The following is an 18,464-nucleotide window of genomic DNA, read 5'->3' as shown; positions in this document are numbered from 1 at the left end:
CAAATGCCAACTTACCGAAGTCATTTTGGGCAGAAGCAGCCTCTACTGCATGTTTTTTGATCAACCGATCTCTATCCGTTGCCATTGAGAAAAAAACTCCACAAGAGGTATGGTCTGGTAATCCTGCTAATTATTTTGATTTAAAGATTTTTGGGTGCCTGCGTATGCTCATGTTGATAATGGAAAATTGGAACCGAGATCCATTAAATGCCTTTTTCTTGGTTATAAAGCTGGTGTAAAAGGGTATAAGTTATGGTGTCCTGAAAATAGAAAAGTTGTGATTAGCAGAGATGTTGTTTTTTATGAAACTTCTATGCTACCTAACTTATCTCTTAAAGACTCTTCCAATAAAGAAAATCAAAAGCAGGTGGAGCATCAAATTAATACAGAGTCAACTCCTCAAGCCAGAATAAAAATTGAGAATAGAATTGCTTCTTCACCACAATACTCTATCGCCAAAAATAGAACAGGAAGAGAAATTAAACCTCCAAAGAAGTATGCCGAGGCTGATCTAGTTGCTTATGCTTTAAATGTGGCTGAAGATATAGATGCGAATTAAGAGCCATCTAATTATTCTGAGGCGGTTAGCTGTGAAGACTCAGAAAAGTGGATGTTTGCTATGCAAGAAGAGATGGAATCACTCCACAAAAATAGAACATGGGACCTTATGAAACTTTCTAAAGGTAAAAAGGTTATTCGTTGTAAATGTGTGTTTAAAAAGAAAGAAGGGACTCTAGGAGTTGAAGAACCCAGATATAAAGCAAGGCTTGTTTCAAAGGGTCACAGTCAAATTCCAGGAGTGGACTTCACAGATGTGTTCTCTCCAGTTGTTAAGTATAGTTCGATTCGGACTTTTCTTGGTATTGTGGCCATGCATGATTTGGAGCTTGAGCAATTAGATGTAAAAACTGCACTTCTGCATGGAGAACTTGAGGAGGATATTTATATGCAACAACCAGAGGGTTTTATAGTCTTAGAAGAAGAGGACTATGTTTGCTTGCTAAGAAAGTCCCTTTACGGTTCAAAACAGTCACCAAGACAGTGGTACAAGAGGTTTGATTCCTTTATGACTTCTCATGATTTCAAAAGAAGTAGTTTAGACAGTGTGTTTACTTTAAGAAAAATAGTGATGGTTCTTTTGTGTATCTACTTCTTTATGTTGATGACATGTTGATAGTAGCAAAAGATAAAGGAGAGATAAGAAAGGTCAAAGCCCAACTAAGTGAAAAATTTGAGATGAAAGATTTAGGACCAGCAAAGAAGATACTTGGTATGGAGATTCTCAGAGATAGAAAAGCAATTAAATTGTACCTAAGTAGGGGTACATTGAGAAAGTTCTTTGCAGGTTCAATATGCAGAGTGCTAAGCCTGTTAGTACTCCTTTAGCAGCCCATTTCAGACTTTCATCGGCTTTGTCTCCACAATCAGATGATGAGATTGAGTACATGTCACATGTTCCATACTTTAGTGCAGTGGGATCTCTTATGTATGCTATGGTTTGTTCACGTGCAGATTTATCATATACAGTCAGTGCAGTTAGCAGATACATGGCAAATCCAGGTAAAGAACATTGGAAAGCAGTTCAGTGGATTTTAAGATACTTACGAGGCACTACTGATGTTTGCTTACAGTTTGGAAGAACTAAAGATGGAGTCATAGGGTATGTTGATGCTGATTTTGCTGGAGACCTTAATAGAATAAGATCTCTCATAGGTTACGTCTTTACAATCGGAGGTTGTGCAATTAGCTGGAAAGCCACTTTGCAAACTACAGCCGCTTTGTCTACCACTGAAGCTGAGTCCATGGCGATTACTGAGGCTTGTAAGGAAGCTATTTGGTTGAAGAGACTATTTAGTGAACTCAATGAAGACCTTCAAATCAGTACAGTATTTTGTGACAGTCAGAGTGCCATCTTCCTTACAAAAGATCAAATGTTTCATGAGAGAACAAAACATATTGATGTTCAGTATCATTTTGTTCGTGATATTATTGCTAGTGGTGATATTGTTGTGAGCAAAATTAGTACTCATGAAAATCCTACAGATATGATGATTAAGTCACTTCCTATAACCAAGTTTGAGCATTGCTTAGACTTGGTTGGTGTTCATTGTTGAAATTAAACCCTTAAGGGGTTTTATAGAAGAGGTGGAGAACTTGTTCATTAAAAGTTCGCGATGAAGAACTTGTTCATTGAGAATTTGTGTCAAGGTGGAGATTGTTAGAATTAACCCGAATTCTTATTTAAATAAAATATGATGGAAAATAAAATAAAAGTAAAATCCATATATAACTAGACTTCTTTTATTTTATTTTAGAATAAGGTTTTTTAAACCTTATTAAACTCCATCTATTTCATATTGATTAGGATAAGGTGTTTCAATCCTACTAGAATATGGCTTTACAAGCTTATAAATAGACATAGTCTATTCCTCTTGTATTGATTCAAAATTTTTTGACATAGTGAATTTTCTTCTCCTCTGCCCATGGTTTTTTTCCCGAAAGGGTTCCCACGTAAAATTTGTGTGTTCTTTATTTTATTTTTATTTTATTTTATTTTTCACAAATAGAAATGAAACTTTATCTTTCTTACAATCTGGTTCCTTGTTATTCATTTCTACTATTTCACTCTAAATTCTTGAGAATTTCTATAGACATCAAAGAGGAAAAATGTAGTAGAGACCCTAAAGACTATGTTTATTAATCTTGGAACAAGAGACTAGAAGTTAGAAATGAAGAAAGTTGGTAGGAAAGTGAAAGTTAATGATGAAAGTGAGAAAGCAACGGAAGAGCTGCAAAGAAAAATGAAGTTATTGTCAAAAGAGTAAGTATTCATGTTAACTTTGTTTATATTTCAAAGAATTAGGTTCAATATGATACAAATTGAATGTATGGTGTATGAATTTAATTAAAACAATAATAACGTAAAGGATTCTATGAGTCATGTTATATTGAAGCTAAAAGAATTCAAAGTAAGTGTATGAAAGAAAAAGATGATTAGGTTTGTATGAATATGATATGTTGTAACAACCCGATTTTCAGTGATATTGGAAAAAGTGGTTTTGAGACCATAATTCTGATGAAATAGTTCGTAAAAATTATTTAATTAATATATTTACGAGGTCTATAGAGTCATATTAAATTTTGGTTGAGAAATTTTATCATTTAGATAGTTTAATAGGTAAAAAGAACTGAATTATAAAAATTGCAAAGGTTGAATAGTTAAATTCAAAGGACTAAATGGAAAATTTAACCCATGGGAAATTAGTTAGTGGGATTTGATGAGGTTATGCTTAATTGAGTGGTTTAATTAGACTTAATTAATGATTTATTAAAACTTAATTAAGAAAGTTGAAATATTTACAAAATACCATATTATATATATATATATTAAATTAAACCTAAATTAAAAAGGAAATTTTCATTTTCTTCTCATCTTCCCCACGACAATAGAAATAAAATGTTAGGGTTTTCATGCTTTGATTTGGTAGGTGTATTGATGCCCATTTTTAATATTTTTTTATATTTTTGAGTTCGTATCAGCTAGGTCTAGCTAAATCGAGGACCAATTTGTTAAGCTGTTAAATGTTATAAAAGTTGTCATTGATGAATGAAGTTATTTCTTAAAGCTTATAATGAAATATGAAGCTTTGTTGATAGATTAGATTATTTTGAAAAGTGATTTTTGATGATTTTAATGTTTATGGGCTAAATTGATTAAATGATAAATTGCTTGTACTTGAGGTGAAATTATTGCAAATAGGAGTTGATGTGAAGTTATATAACATTTGGTTATGATGGGTGTTTAGGAAAATTGGGTAAATTGCATGATTAGGGCCTAAGGACTGAATTGAATAAAAATGGAAAGTTAAGGGGTAAATAGGTAATTTTCCAAATAGGACCTAGTTGCATGAAAGAATTAAATTGTGTTGGTATTTTAATTGATGAAATGAAATTATTATTTTTAGATCAAGAACGTGCTGATAATCGTGGAAAAGGGAAAATTGTGGAGTAGTTCTTGTACTTTGGAATCTTCTGCAAATCAGTCCAGTAAGTTCGTATGTTTATTTATACTTCTAAAATGCTTACATTCTTGTTAACATTCTCTTAATGAATGTTGTCTCATATACTGGAAGTATGCTTTACCGAGCCACATCTATTGATCCTACTGAATGAGGCTCAATCGAGAAAATATTACTGTTAGATTGAGTGAAACTCAAACAAGGAGAAATCTATAAATATATTGATGAAAACTTAAATCGAACAATGTCCACCGAGTATACTGAATTACTAAATTGGTTGTTAATTATTGTTATAAGCTGCATATAATGAATTCTCTATGTTTAATACTGATTAAATCTATGTTTGACTTGAAAGGTTTATTGAATTCTAAATGAACTTACTAAACTTTATTAGGCATTCCATATGGAAGAATTTTTGGAAATATCCATAAATAAAGATGCAATATCTGCATTAATGAGCAATTAAATCAAATTGATTGGAATCAAATAAAATTAGGATATATTTCCTTTTAAATCAGATTTTATATATTTGCTGAGAAAAATAAATTCCGTGTTGTGCTAAAATAATCGTAACCCATTTTAGGCCTGACATTTTGCGTCACCCACGTCATATGAGTGCACCCCAACCCCAATGGGTTTGGATCTGCACCCCTTATGCCCGAGGCAAAGTTTGAAGCTTAGTCATTTCAATTACTTTTCAAGTGGGTTCTCATATATATACACATCTTACACTTGGTATTTAACCAATGTGGTATGTAAGTTCTTTTCCTCAACAAATATTCACAAGTAGCTTACTTTGAGCATCAATTTCTCATTCATCACTCAACCGTTTTGAGCATATGATATACCGTTGAAAAGGTCTCATGGAGCAGAATATAAAAACATAATTTTATGATTCAACTCTCCACCTTTACCAATTGAGAATATGCCTCAAAGTTTCCAAAAATTATAATTTTTTCCAATAAATGCGAGGAAAAAATTATTTTTTAGTAGTACTACAATTAGAATTAGTTTCAACCCTATTATTAGACATCGATAATGGGAACCCAATTTTTAATTAGTAACCTCTGATTTTAAAATTCAATAGGAAAAAACAAGTTACCATTATGTGTATGTGATGCACTAGTAAAACTCATTCTAAAAATAAGTTTAATGAAAACTAGTGTGGTCCACTGCATATAAAGGACGAGTTTGAATTCTCTTAATGGATTTCATTGTTTATTATTTAAATGTCTAAAGCAATGGAGACATTAAAGGAACTCTACCTATATAAACATAAGAAGTGGCATCATTTCAACAAGTAGAGGTGAGGTCTCTCTTGTAAATATTTATTATGAGTAAGATAAGCACATGTCCATATTAGTGCTAAAAATGAACAACCTCTGACCAAAATATAAATGAATAATATATGTGATGTTATTGTACTAGGAGTTGTGGTTTAATCTTCGGACACCAACAACTTCATTAGAACACTAAAATATATCTGCTAATTAATGTCTCAAATTAAGAGATCATATTGTGTGCATAATATCAATTTGTGTGAAAGTTTATAAAGTTAATAAAATTTTAAATAAAGGGGATTGTCAGTAGTTTATAATGTTGGTATGTAATAGTATTTTTTTTATCTAGAAAAGTCTAACTAATTTTAATTATTACCAAATAGATGTATTGTTTTGAAAGTAACTTTTGTACGTAAAGTTATCATATAAGGATATAAATTTATATAAAGTTACTTTCAAAACAATACAACCCTATAAAAGCGTATTTTATTACAAGATACATCTATATGAAAAGATATATCATGAAAATATACACTTATTGAATGTCTATATAAAGAACTTTTTGTTAGCCATTTTCACTGTTTTGCTTAAAGTGTTCAAGGTTTTGTTGTATTTTGTAAGTATTTTAAAACCTTAAGAGAAATGTTCTACACGCCTCAAAACCGTTATATTTTAATAATAATTTTTCTAACAATATATTATATTGAATTAGAGTTGTTTCAAATAGAATGAACATTAATGATCTATAACAATGAGATTCAATAGTATAATGTCAAGAGTAAAATCAAGGATGATATATATAGATTCAATCACAATATTAGCAATGAAATGATAAATATTAAGTAGCTATTAAACTAAAAATTGTATATAATGAAAATTTTGTATTATTTTATATTTATAAAATTATTAAAAACATGTTAAAGTATAATTTCAATAATAAAACAACAATATGTATAGTATTTTTAAATTTATTTTTATTGCATATGCAATCACTTATTGTTTATATAAATAATGATGTAATTATTATATAAATAAAATTTTGGATTATTTGATATTTATAACGTTACTAAAAATATGTTAAGTATAATTTCAGTAATAAAATAATAGTATGTATAATAATTTTATTTTTATCGTATATGTAATCATTTATTGTTTATATAAGTAATGCTGTAATTATTATTTATTTTTTACATATTTATTAAATTATTATGCAAAATAAATTTCATTACCTAAGTGAATAAATTAATCCAAAAAAGAGAAGCACATCAATAAAAAGAACCCAAAAGGGTTATAAATGTAAAAATAATCCTCTTATGGAGGACTTTTCTCTCAGTGAATCCTAAAGTAGGGAGGAGAGTTGTGTGAAAAATGGCAGCCAGCCAGCCTTAGGTGGAGTTCTAATTAAAACGTGATTCTTACAACAATCCTTATTTTATTATTATTTAAACAGAACAAGAAACAAGGTCTAAAGTATCTAATTGTAATCTATACGTGTTGCAACACATGACTTTGCCTTTATCTGAGTTCGCATTAAGAATCGTATATGTATGTATGTATAAATAGAGAAAGGATTGTATGAAACAGTGACGCCACGTCATTTGTATCTCTTTCTAATAATTTTGTGTCACATCAGTACTCTTATCCTGAATTTTAAAATTTTATTTGAAAAAAATCAAATCCAAATTAAAATACTAAAATTCAGGATAAAATCCTGAAATTCAGGATAAAAATACTGATGTGGCATAAAACTATTGGAAAGAGATACAAATGATGTGGCGTCACTATTTCATACAATCATTTCTCTGTATAAATAATGAAGTTATTATATTAATTGATAATCCTCAAATGGGAGGAGAAAAATTCCAGGTGAGGAAACTTGGGCGCAATTATTTATAGGTAAAAATAAGAAATAGAGGAAAACTAGGAGCTGGAAGCCAATGGCAGCTACATATAGTCAAGAGTCTCTCTCAAGACCTTTCCTATATCTACTCTTAGCCAAGCAAAATATCTCTCCCCTTCACTTGTGCAAGCTCTCTACAACCCAATGTGGCTTCGACTTCTTTCATCTCTATTCTCTCTCTTTCAATGGGTGGCATTGCCTGCCCAGTCTTCAATTTAAAAAGGATGGTTTATTTATTTATTTCCATTTGAATGAGAGCTTAATATTAAAGAAAAAAGAAAAACATAAAGTCACAAGTTATTGTTGTGTTTTTTGCTTGTGACTTCGAATTTCGGTTCCTTGTTTGGAGAGGAAGGCCGAATCCAAGACTGAAGTATGCAGCACTTTCCTGTTAAAAGCAATCTCCTTGATTCAGACAACACCAAGTTCGGTTTTGGAGGTAATGAGCAGCCCCTTTGCCCCAAGCCTCGTCGCCTTGGACCTGCTATTCCTGACTGTCTCAAACCACTCCGATGTACCAAACACAGGTTTGTTTCATTGATTGCCCTTTCTATCTTTTTAATCAAACATGTTCCTATTACAAATGCCCCCTTCTCTGAAATATCAGTTCATTCCTACTATTTAGTATAACCAAACCTAAAATCACAGACAACCCTATACTGATGGGAGAAGTGGAGTTCTAAACATGATTGCCGTGAAGGTTAGTCAATATAACTTGAGAAAATATTTTTTATTACAAGGCATAGTTCAAAGAATGAAAATGGGAAATGATGATTTCTAATATCTATCTGTATACGAATTATCAAGTAGACAAGCGAGGGAAGAGAATCAAGTTGCAATGGGTGCTCGCCATCATGTTATGGAGGGTCGCCACCAGGGAGAACAGGCAATCCCTTGGTTCGTGACGTGAATTTCATTCATCAAATGGAGCTTTTCTCGCCCTTAAGCCGAGGCAAGTTTTCAGATAAATTTGGCATCCCCTCTGCCTCCCCTGTTTGAGCATTAATGGTCCACAACAGGCAACAACAGCCTTGAAATGGGGCAACTACTCTTTTTGTGGGAATTTTTGGTAGACTTTTATTTCCTTTTTCTAATTTTATTGTGGATTTTTGTTTGTAAATATCATGATTCAAATTTGAAACTAAAGTATATATATTTATATAGTTTAAATATAAATCATTCTAACACGTAAGTATTGAGTATAATGATAAATATATTACACTTTCAATTAAAGAATTCAAGTTCAAACTAATATAAAAGTTTCATGATTATAAAATTAATATAAAAGATGTAAATTGATTTCTTAAAAAAGAAAAATAGATATAATGACTTTTTACCCTCAAATTTTACACACAAAAAAAGTCATTTTAACTCTTCATTTCATTTTGCATTTCTTTTAGTCTTTGAACTTGCATTTTTTTTCAAATCACCTCAAAATGGATGGAAAAATTACTGCTTTAATGACGTGGCATACATGTGAGCTTCCATATGAATGACATGTCATCATTTAATTATTTTTTAAATTTTTAAAAATTGATTAATTGCTAACGTGTCATTCACATGACAATTAAAGTATATGCTACATCAACAAACTTAAAAGAAATTAATTTTTTATCCATTTTGTGGTGATTTGATAAAAAAATACAAGTTTAAAGATTATAAAAGGTGAAAATTAAATAGAAGAATAAAATAATTTTTTGTAAAATTGGAGGACCAAATAAATTATTATGACAAAAAATATAAATGATTATGATATTTTTAAAAGAATGATCAATTTATTTTTGATTTAATGTATTAAATTACTCATTTTTAGTAGAGGAAATGAAACATAATTTAACTCCTAATACAAGATTTTCATAATACTTTACCAATTTAATTAGAGTTAATTTAATGTTTATAAATGTATTATATTATTCACGACACTTGAAAAAAAAATGTGAAGCCACGTAATTTATTGGGTGCCAAGTAATATTTCTATATCATCATAAAGTTCACATCGTCTCAAAGAATGTTAAGTTCATTGCTATGTATACCTATATATGTGTGAGTATGTGTGTTCTTCTTTTGTTTTTTTTCTTGGACAAGTGGAAAATCTTTGGTTCAAGTTCATTACATAAGGGGGAAAAATATCTGAGGTTAATGGGAAAACATTTAAAGTGCTGCTGACCTTTTTATCTCATTGATGTAAAGATGAAGCATCCAAATCACAATAGATGAGAGAGGAAAGGTTTTAGGTAATGCTGACATTTTTGGAGGCCACTTTTTTGACAATGTGCACGGAAATAGTTAGTCAAGATCCTACCGTAGCTTGTGGAACCTCACTAGGCATGCATGGAAATGTTGGGGAAAGACCTCTTCTAAGCTATTCCAACTTTTAAATATATATATATCTATATATATTAGATTTATGACGCAACCGTGATTTGAATAAAATTTATATTTATTTAAAATCAAATGATATTTTAATTATAATAATAAATTTAAAGATTGATATGCATGGTGTTTTTAATTAAAATTTCATTATAGATAAATTTATATTGATTCAGGAAAATCGGGTACTATATAGGTAGGTTGTTTAATTATATAGAGCTTTTATTTTTATATACCCATACTTGTGGAAGTGAAGTTGACTGGTGACATAAATGTAAATATTGTGAATGGTTTGTAGACTTGCACCTACACATTCAACTCCTAATTTAATAACCGCACTTCCGTCATTCCCCAACATTGCATATATTGTATTCATTAAATGTCAAATTAACATTCAACTCCTAATTTAAAATATGCTAAACTTAGGCATGTGCGGGTGAAAGAGTATAATTTTATAATAAATAATAACGAAGGTTTAACTTGGTATATTTTGCTATTTATTGTGTAAAAAGATATAAAAAAATTTTATAATTTATTTAAGAATATTTTTACTATTTAATTGAGTTGGTGTTTGGTTGGAGTGGTAGTATTGATTGATGTGAAATTATAGAATGAAAAGCAAGCCCTAATTTTACGCCATAGATAAATCCTAGAGTACCCAAATGAAAGGGCAAGTGCGGGGCGTCTAGCCAGGTAATGCTGTCTTCTAATGCAAGAAAATGGGTTTCCCCAAGGCTTCATCTGCCTCTCCATTTTGCGAATACAATGCATGCAAAAAAGAAAAAAATAATAAAGAAAAAAGTAGGAATGTTCAGCATGTCGATGTCGATTCATTAATTATGCAAGCCTGGTCGTGGCATTCATATTTGCATACCTACTCCACTGACTTTTTCCCCCCCTTTCATTCAAGAATCATCCAACAAGGCGGTAATGTTACAAGTGACTCACAAGTGCCAACACTGAGAAAAATTAAACACAGAATATTATTTATTACTTAGAGATAGACAGCATCTAAGGAGACGATGAGGTTAATTAGTAGGGCTGCTGCGGAAGGATTTCAAAGCTTTGATGGCTGTAGCTCTCAGTATGTACTGATGATATGCTGCTGCGGCAAACGCTCCTATGCAAGGGCCAGCCCAAAATATCCACTGTTTTTTATCACCGCCCAAAGAAAAACAAAGTTAATATTCAATCCCCATCCATATATCACAAATGGCCAAAATATAATGTTGGAAAATGAAATTAACTATAAACCTGATCATCCCAGGCTTTTTCATTGTTATAGATCACAGCAGCACCAAGGCTCCTAGCTGGGTTTATGCCAGTGCCAGTGATTGGAATGGTGGCCAGGTGAACCACAAACACAGCAAATCCTATTGGCAAGGGAGCTAACACCTAAATTAACCCACATCCAGAAAACTTAGTTTACTTATAACATCAAAATAAAGTTTCAGAATAAAGACTAGCATTTCTGCTACTGTAATACTCACAGGGACGTGGGAATCACGTGCGCTCCTTTTGGGATCGGTGGCTGAGAAAACGGTGTAGACAAGCACGAAAGTGCCAATAATCTCGGCTCCCAAAGCGGTACCTTTTGAGTACCCAGGAGACACAGAGTTGGTGCCGCCACCTAGTCTATTGTAGGGGTGCTTCATAAATGACTTTGCTAAACCTGCGCCACAAATAGCCCCCAGGCACTGCGCAACCATGTACGCTACCGCTCGAAACAACGAAACCTTCCGGGCCAGGAACAACCCCAACGTAACTGCCGGATTAATGTGACCACCTGTTTAAAGTTTAACCACAACTTTACATTTGATGCACTCATGTAAATGAATTATCCTATATATGTAAAGCATCAACGACATACTCCATTAAAAACGTAAGGCAATTGGTTTCGGTGAATACCTGAGATTCCGGCGGTGCAGTAGACGAGAACGAAGATCATGCCACCGACAGCCCAAGCAATACCAAGAGGACCGACACCTTCACAGAGGCCTGTTTGCTTTTTGTGACCGATGACAGTGGCAACTAAAATGTAAAGAAACAAAAGGGTAGCAACGAACTCAGCTAGGAGAGCTCTGTAAAAGGACCAGGACTTAAGCTCTTCCATGTCCAACAAGCGAGCTGGTGGGGGGTCTACGTAATCCTTCCCATGTAGCTGTTGAACTTTGCCATCTCTACTATTTTCCATGGCCGCTACCTATTTTCCTACTACCTTGGTTAATTTTGCTCAAACCGAGCTGCTGATATGCTTTGCTTGCTCTTGCAATTAAGGCTAGGCAGTTATGATTTCTTTCAGAATAAATAAGCTTTTTTCTACAAACGATAATGTTAGAGAGAAAATGGATCGCATTGCATTTACAGCTAGCATGTGACAGAACAATTAATGCCCGATAGTTTGGGTTGTTGGCAAAGCCCACCTTGTGTGCCGTCTAATCAAAAGGTAACCAAGCCTGAAAGTTTGTTTTTTTTTTTTTACCGAATCACTCTTCATAAAATGGAAATTAGAAGCAAGCCATTCTTGATATTTCTCTTTTGATTTGCAATGTAGATCTCGACTTTACTTCTTCCCAATAAATATTTCCAAGCTTTCTAATATCCTCTACCAAACGTTTAACACAGAGAGGAAGGCGCGTCTCAGAAGTGTAATGCTATTAATTCACCTAAGAGATTATGTCAGCAAGAGAAATCGAGGGTAAAATTTTATGAGGAATATGAGGATTCAGTATGTGATAAGAAAGGAAAAGACCCTATAGTGGTGACAACAACTGGATTTGAAGTTAATAGAATTATAGTTGACAGTGGAAGTGCCATAGAGGTCTTAATTTGATAAGCGTATTAGAAGATAGGGTTGAAAGAGCAGACTTTGAAAAGGGCGATCCCTTTATATGGCTTCGCTAATCATCCAGTTTAGGTAAATGAGTGCATCACCTTACCTGTTACTCTTCGGGATGACAAGCACACAACTATAGAGTATGTTTAGTTTTTTGTGGTGGACCACCCTATGGCTTACAATATCATTTTTGGGTGCTCTATCATGCGGATGGATAGAATGGTGATTGCCACATTTTGTATAAAGATTAAGTTTCCTACCAAAACGAGGGTGGGATTCATGAAATTTGATCAGCGGTTAGCCAGGCAATGTCATATGTGTCAGTTAAACAGACTCGTAAGCAGGAGCAACAAGGTTAGAGTTTACAGCAGATAGAAGTAGCTAGTCAGGTTTTGGATTTGGATAGTCTGGATGTTAGGAGCGAGGAAAGAGTTCGCAAGTTAGAGGCAGCAGAGGTAATGAAAACTTTGCAATTATTTTATGATAACACAGAGAAGTTTGTGAGGATTTCATCAGTGTTAATGGAAGAGGAGAAGAGGGACTTAACGTAGTGCTTAAGGGAAAGTTCGGATATTTTTGCGTGGTCAGCGGCAGACATGCCTAGTGTAGATCCACGGGTGATTGTGCATCGGCTGAATATGTGTTCTGAAGGCAAACAAGTTAAAAAAAAGAGAAGAAGGTTCGCTCCACAAGTTGTGGAGGCTATTAGACATGAAGTAGGGAAGTTACTTTCGGTAGGGTTTATTAGGGAAGTGGTGTACCTTGACTGGGTATCAAACTACTCATGTTGAAGAAGGCTAACGAGAAATAAATGATGTGTATTGATTTTACTAGTCTCAATAAGGTGTGCTCAAAGATAGTTTTCATTTACCCTTAATTGATAGATTAGATAGTTTTCATTTACCCTTAATTGATAGATTAGTGGATGCTTGGCAGGCCATAGGTTCATGAGCTTTAGAGATGCATTTTCAAGGTACAACAATATTTTTATGGTTTTGGAAGACTAGAATAAGACTGCTTTTGTTACAAATGAGAGTTTGTTTTATTATCGAGTTATGCCCTTTAGGTTAAAGAATGCAAGAGCAACATATCAGCAACTGGTGAATAAAATTTTTAAGGAACATATTGGTCGCAGCATCTGTAACATCCCAAGATAGGGCTTGGAAGTTTGGACTTTGCAAGCAGGATGTTCGCTAGTGGTATGGTGAACTGGTGTTTACCAAAAGACTTTTAGCAGAGTTCGCTAGTAGGTTCGGCGAACAAAATATGCATAAATACGTGGTAAGGAATGTCTGCCAATGTTTAGTGAATTAGGGGTTCGTTAGTTGGTTTAGCGAATTGGGATTTGCCAGTTGGTTGGTGAGCTAGAGTTCGCTAGTTGGTTTGGTGAACTGGGGTTTGAAAGTATAAGTTGAGTTATACTTGAATTAGGAAGTTGACTTATTTTCCAATTAGAACAACTATCCATGCACGTAACTTTTTCCTTAAGTTAAGTAAAGTATACTAAGAGTACTAAAACACTTAGTGCCTATAAATTAAGCCCTTCTCATAAAGAGTTCTTTCATCGATTTTTCTTTTTGTCAAGTCTCTATTCTAAACCAAAGATATTAGAAACCAAGGTAAGCTTCTATTTTTCCAGGGTTAATCGTCCAAGATACTAGGTTCGCTCGTATGTTTGAATTTTATGCACTTTGTTAAGTAATTTATGTTTATTTATGTATGTATGTTGTGAACCAACCGAACCATCTACCACTAAGGAAAATGGAAAAGAAAAACTTGTCTAGATTCTCAACTAATTGGTAAGTGTTCAAGAATCGCCATTTGTGTACGAACCATTGTGTTTTTTAAGAGCTTAGGGTTTTTTTTTAAAAACAAAGTTGCAAGAGTAAGATTTTCTATAAAATATGTATCCAAGATATGTGAATGTGCTTTTAAAGATATGTTTTATGCGTGCTTATATGCGAGCTTATGTTTTAAATATTTTAATATATGTTTTTAAAACATGATTTTATAAACTATGTTTTTGTGAACTTTTATGCGAGCTCTATGTGAAGAAGTATTTTATGCGAGCTTCTTATGTGAGCCTATGTTGGGTATATTTGTATGCCAAAGGATTGTGAATATTGACCTATAAGTTCTATGATTTGGGTGTTGAGGCCCTAGGACATGTGGAGAGATAAGGGAATATCCAGCTATACTCAATTCAAAGGGACATGTTGGTGTACAAGAGTGTGTTTAGCTTTTTGCTACACTTATGGGACATGATAAGGACTCTTTGAGTCACAAGTGAGGCGATATAAGGAGATTCGCTTTTCCAACAGATGTGACAAGTATAAGAGCATGTAATATGTTCAGTATAATGACAATAACAAGAACAAGCAAAAGGACTTGATAAGTACGTAAATATGTTTTATGTTTTCTTACAAAAACAAAGCCAAGTTTTTAAGTATGATTTCCAACAAGCACATGTGAAACTGTTTTACATAATTATATGTTTTTTTGAAAAGCAGGTAACTGTGAACTAGGTCTTGCACATTCACAACGAGCCCAGCTCGCAAAATGGTTTTCAGACTAAGTTTTCATTTTAACTCCATATTTTAAGCATACTATGATGTTTCCTGTATATTCATTGAGTTCTCAACTAACTCACCTATTCCTCTATTACTTCGTAGGTAAGCAGATCATGGAAGGCAGTGGCGAGGTGATTGATCCAAGTGAGGCTGACCAAAATGGATACCAGCGAACCCTGGGAAAAGGCGATGTGGTCATTTGCTTGAGATTGTGATATCATGATCAATGGCTTTGCTATTTTTGCTAGACTTAATTTTCTTAAGATTATTTTATTTACGATTTTGTGAACCATGAAGTAAAACACTTGTTTGTTTGAATTCCTTTTAGTATGAGTAAAAGTTTTAAGTTTAAGTACATTTCTTTTCGTGCATACCTGTTATATTCTTTAAAATTTGACTAAATATGATTTAACCCTTATGCGAGCTAGTTTTGATACAAGGTATCCATGCATGTGACTCATGTTTGTTTGCGACCCCGAAATTACATGTGAACCCTTATTAGTGAAAGCTTTACTTGTTAGATAACCCAAATAATGTATGCGAACCCTTAAATGTATGGCCTTTCTTGTTGCAAAGCCAGTATTGCATGCAAACCCATAGAGTTATGTTATTATAAAAACCTATATTGTTGTGTGAACCTTAAAATTATGTTCTAAATACTTGTGTATATTTTTTCGAATATGCAAACCTTAAAAATCTCTATTATTTACTTCATATGACCCCTGAAGTCTTTACTATTTATTGACATGCAAAACCTTCTTCTTTACATAGATTTTATATGCTTACATGTTTTACATTTCATGCATGTTATTATGACATTTCGCTACATTATGATAACGTAGCACATTTTTATGTTGTAAATATGTGATGTGTTGGAGGTTAGATTGGGAGTTAATAGAGAGTCACTTCGATGTGGCTAATGTGGCACGTCAGATCCTGGTAGAACCAACTCGGTCTGGTCTAGGGTGTTACAGTATCGAGGTTTATATAGATGATATGTTAGTGAAGAGTACCATTTTAAGGGGCCACATTAAAGACTTATCTGAAGCTTTCACTATTTTGTGAACCTATAATATAAGGTTAAATCCATGGAAATGTGCTTTTGGAGTACGAATAGGCAAGTTTTGAGGCTTTACGGTTTCAGAAAGAGGTATTCGAGTGAACCTTGAGAAGATTAGGGCAATTCTAGACATACCTCCCCCGAAAACTATTAAAGACATTCAATGTTTAACAAGGAGGGTGGTTGCACTGAATAAGTTCGTGTCCAAAATGGAAAATAAATGTTTAATTTTCTTCAAGACATTAAGGACTTCCTTTAGTTGGATAAAGGAATGTCAAGTTACTTTTGAACAACTTAAGTCGTATCTAACGTTTCCACCACTTTTGATGTCACCACGAGTAGGAGAGACTTTTTCTCTTTATTTAGAAATGTCTGAAGAAATAGTTGCAGTGGTCCTGATCAAAATAGAAGGGGTTCTCCAACTCCCTGTGTATTATGTTAGTAAGGTACTATAATATGACGGGCAAAAATGTTCAAAGACAAAAAAGCTCATTTTCGCTCTAGTAGTGGCATCTCACAAATTATAACCATAATTTCAAGCTCATCTTGTAACGGTTATGACAAACCAACCCATCAGGGACATATTGTCTAAAGTTGATACTTTGAGAAGGATGACCAAGTGGAAATCAAACTAGCAGAGTTTGGAATAAAATATGGCCGGTGAAAAGTAATAAAAGCTCAAATCTTGGCTGACTTTATGGTAGAGTGCTCTTTTGATAGATCGCTAATCCCTACATTTAACTCATTAATTTGAGATACTATTAATTGCATATATAATATAATAACATGTCGCATTGATTATTGAAATTTTATCTAATAAATATTCACTTCACCTTATGATATTTCATTACAATTATACATTAGGTTCTAAATTTCTTTTTCTGTTAACTATACAAGACGTAGTTCTTAGCTTACCACAGGGACAAAACAACCCAACAATAAAGCCAAAATGCTGGACAATATATTTAGATAGCTCAACAACAAAGAAGGGATTAAGAGCAGGTGTCCTCCTTCTAGACCTTGATGAGAATGAATGGCAATACAAGCTCTCCTTCGGCTTCCAAGCGTACAACAACGCTATAGAATATGAAGCACTAATTTCTGGGCTACAACTAGCCTGACAACTAGGTGCAAGGAAGTTGTTAATATTTATCGATTCTCAATTGGTAGCGAATCAAATGATCGAAGAGTATAAGGTAAAGGAGCCTAGTTCAAAGAGATACCATGCCATGCTAGTGAGTTGGTCACTCAATTTAATAAAACAGAGGTCTGACAGTTATCCAGAATAGAAAACACCAACGCTGATACTTTATCCAAGTTAGCTTCCTCCATTGTCATAAAAAAAGAGCGAAAATTTTGCTAGAGCATAGAGTACCCCAAGTTATGACAACCAGCATGTACTTGATTTAAATCAAGAGCAAACATAGATGACTTCCATTATTCAACCTTATAAGGAGAAAATCAACAATTAAGAAAAAAAGAGTTAACCAAGATGCAACATAAAGCAGCGAGGTATGATACTATTATTCATATTTAACACATTTTCATATGTAAAGATTATCTAGATTTCATTCAGCTAAAATTATTTAAATTATCATGTTAGAAGGTGTATTATATAGAAAGGGTTACTCCCAGCCACTTTTGAGATGCCTCACTCCTGTTGAAGTTAAGTATGTCATGAAGGAGGTACATGAAGGAGTATGTGGCGATCATTTAGAGGGAAGATTGTTAGTCCAGAAGGTTCTTAGGCAAGGATATTATTGATCAACCATATAGAAAGATACTCATGAAATGGTTTGCACTTGTGATTCTTTCTAGAAACATGATCTAGTACATCGATCACCAGCTAAACCCCTACAAATAATGTCTGGTCCTTGGTCGTTTGCAGCATGGGGGATTGATATCTTGGATGCATTTCCAATTTTCGTAACTCAAAAGAAGTTAATAGTTGTAGTTGTGGATTATTTTGCTAAATATATAGAAGTTGAGGCCTTAGCTACAATAACAGAAAGACAAATACAATCTTCTGTCTGGAAATACATTTTCTGCAAGTTCGGCATCCCACGTTTAATCATAACAAAAAATGGAAATCAATTCTAGGGAAAATTCAAGAGCTTCTATATAGACCTACAAATACCACTCATCCAAAGTTTTGTTAAAGCGCCCCAAACGAATGGTCAAATGGAGACAATGAACAAGAAAATCCTAGCAGCTTTAAAGAAGAAGATTGATGATACCAACGGTGCCTAACTTAAAGAATTGCTAAGAACTATATGGGCCTTAAGAACATTTCTTCACACAGCAACTAGAAAAACATCATTCTCATTGGTATATGGTGCCCAAGTAGTAATCCCTGCTGAAATAGGCTTACGATCCCACAAGACATCTCATTTTGATGAAAATTTCAACCAGGAAGCCATCAGATTCAA

The 18,464-nt window shown here is 33.3% G+C and overlaps 2 protein-coding genes across 3 annotated transcripts; one reads left to right on the top strand and one right to left on the bottom strand.

Annotated features, from left to right (window-relative positions):
- The first annotated feature begins 7,298 nt into the window (after positions 1-7,298).
- LOC108487794 (uncharacterized) lies at positions 7,299-8,375 on the top strand. Of its 2 annotated transcripts, none has more exons than XR_008272455.1 (3): positions 7,299-7,726; positions 7,848-7,899; positions 8,007-8,375. XR_008272455.1 is itself a non-coding variant. In XM_017792152.2 (3 exons), the coding sequence occupies exons 1-3, from the start codon at positions 7,575-7,577 to the stop codon at positions 8,196-8,198; spliced, it is 393 nt and encodes a 130-aa protein (XP_017647641.1). In that variant the 5' UTR covers positions 7,299-7,574; the 3' UTR covers positions 8,199-8,375. The 2 variants fall into 2 exon arrangements, 1 of the variants encoding a protein (XP_017647641.1); XM_017792152.2 differs by having other exon boundaries at positions 8,010-8,375.
- Positions 8,376-10,377: 2,002 nt separating this feature from the next.
- Positions 10,378-11,934, bottom strand: LOC108486983 (aquaporin PIP2-7-like). Its single transcript, XM_017791157.2, has 4 exons — positions 11,478-11,934; positions 11,060-11,355; positions 10,824-10,964; positions 10,378-10,717 (listed from the first exon to the last, which is right to left on the bottom strand). Exons 1-4 carry the CDS (start codon positions 11,761-11,763, stop codon positions 10,598-10,600), a joined length of 843 nt encoding a protein of 280 aa, XP_017646646.1. The 5' UTR covers positions 11,764-11,934; the 3' UTR covers positions 10,378-10,597.
- Between the last annotated feature and the right edge of the window lie 6,530 nt (positions 11,935-18,464).

Source organism: Gossypium arboreum, chromosome 10 (assembly GCF_025698485.1).
Source record: "Gossypium arboreum isolate Shixiya-1 chromosome 10, ASM2569848v2, whole genome shotgun sequence".
In the NCBI taxonomy this organism is placed as follows: Eukaryota; Viridiplantae; Streptophyta; class Magnoliopsida; order Malvales; family Malvaceae; genus Gossypium; species Gossypium arboreum.
Note: the sequence above shows the minus strand (reverse complement) of the source record. Positions and strands in the feature narration are given on the sequence as shown.

Bases quoted from the DNA above. Each gene is read 5' to 3' on its own strand.
- LOC108487794 (XM_017792152.2), top strand. From the start codon at position 7,575: ATGCAGCACTTTCCTGTTAAAAGCAATCTCCTTGATTCAGACAACACC. The intron at 7,727-7,847 runs GTTTGTTTCATT...CTAAAATCACAG, and splicing joins CTCCGATGTACCAAACACAG to ACAACCCTATACTGATGGGA. The intron at 7,900-8,009 runs GTTAGTCAATAT...ATTATCAAGTAG, and splicing joins TAAACATGATTGCCGTGAAG to ACAAGCGAGGGAAGAGAATC.
- LOC108486983 (XM_017791157.2), bottom strand. From the start codon at position 11,763: ATGGAAAATAGTAGAGATGGCAAAGTTCAACAGCTACATGGGAAGGAT. The intron at 10,965-11,059 runs GTGAGTATTACA...GGGTTAATTTAG, and splicing joins CACGTGATTCCCACGTCCCT to GTGTTAGCTCCCTTGCCAAT. The intron at 10,718-10,823 runs GTTTATAGTTAA...GATAAAAAACAG, and splicing joins AAAAAGCCTGGGATGATCAG to TGGATATTTTGGGCTGGCCC.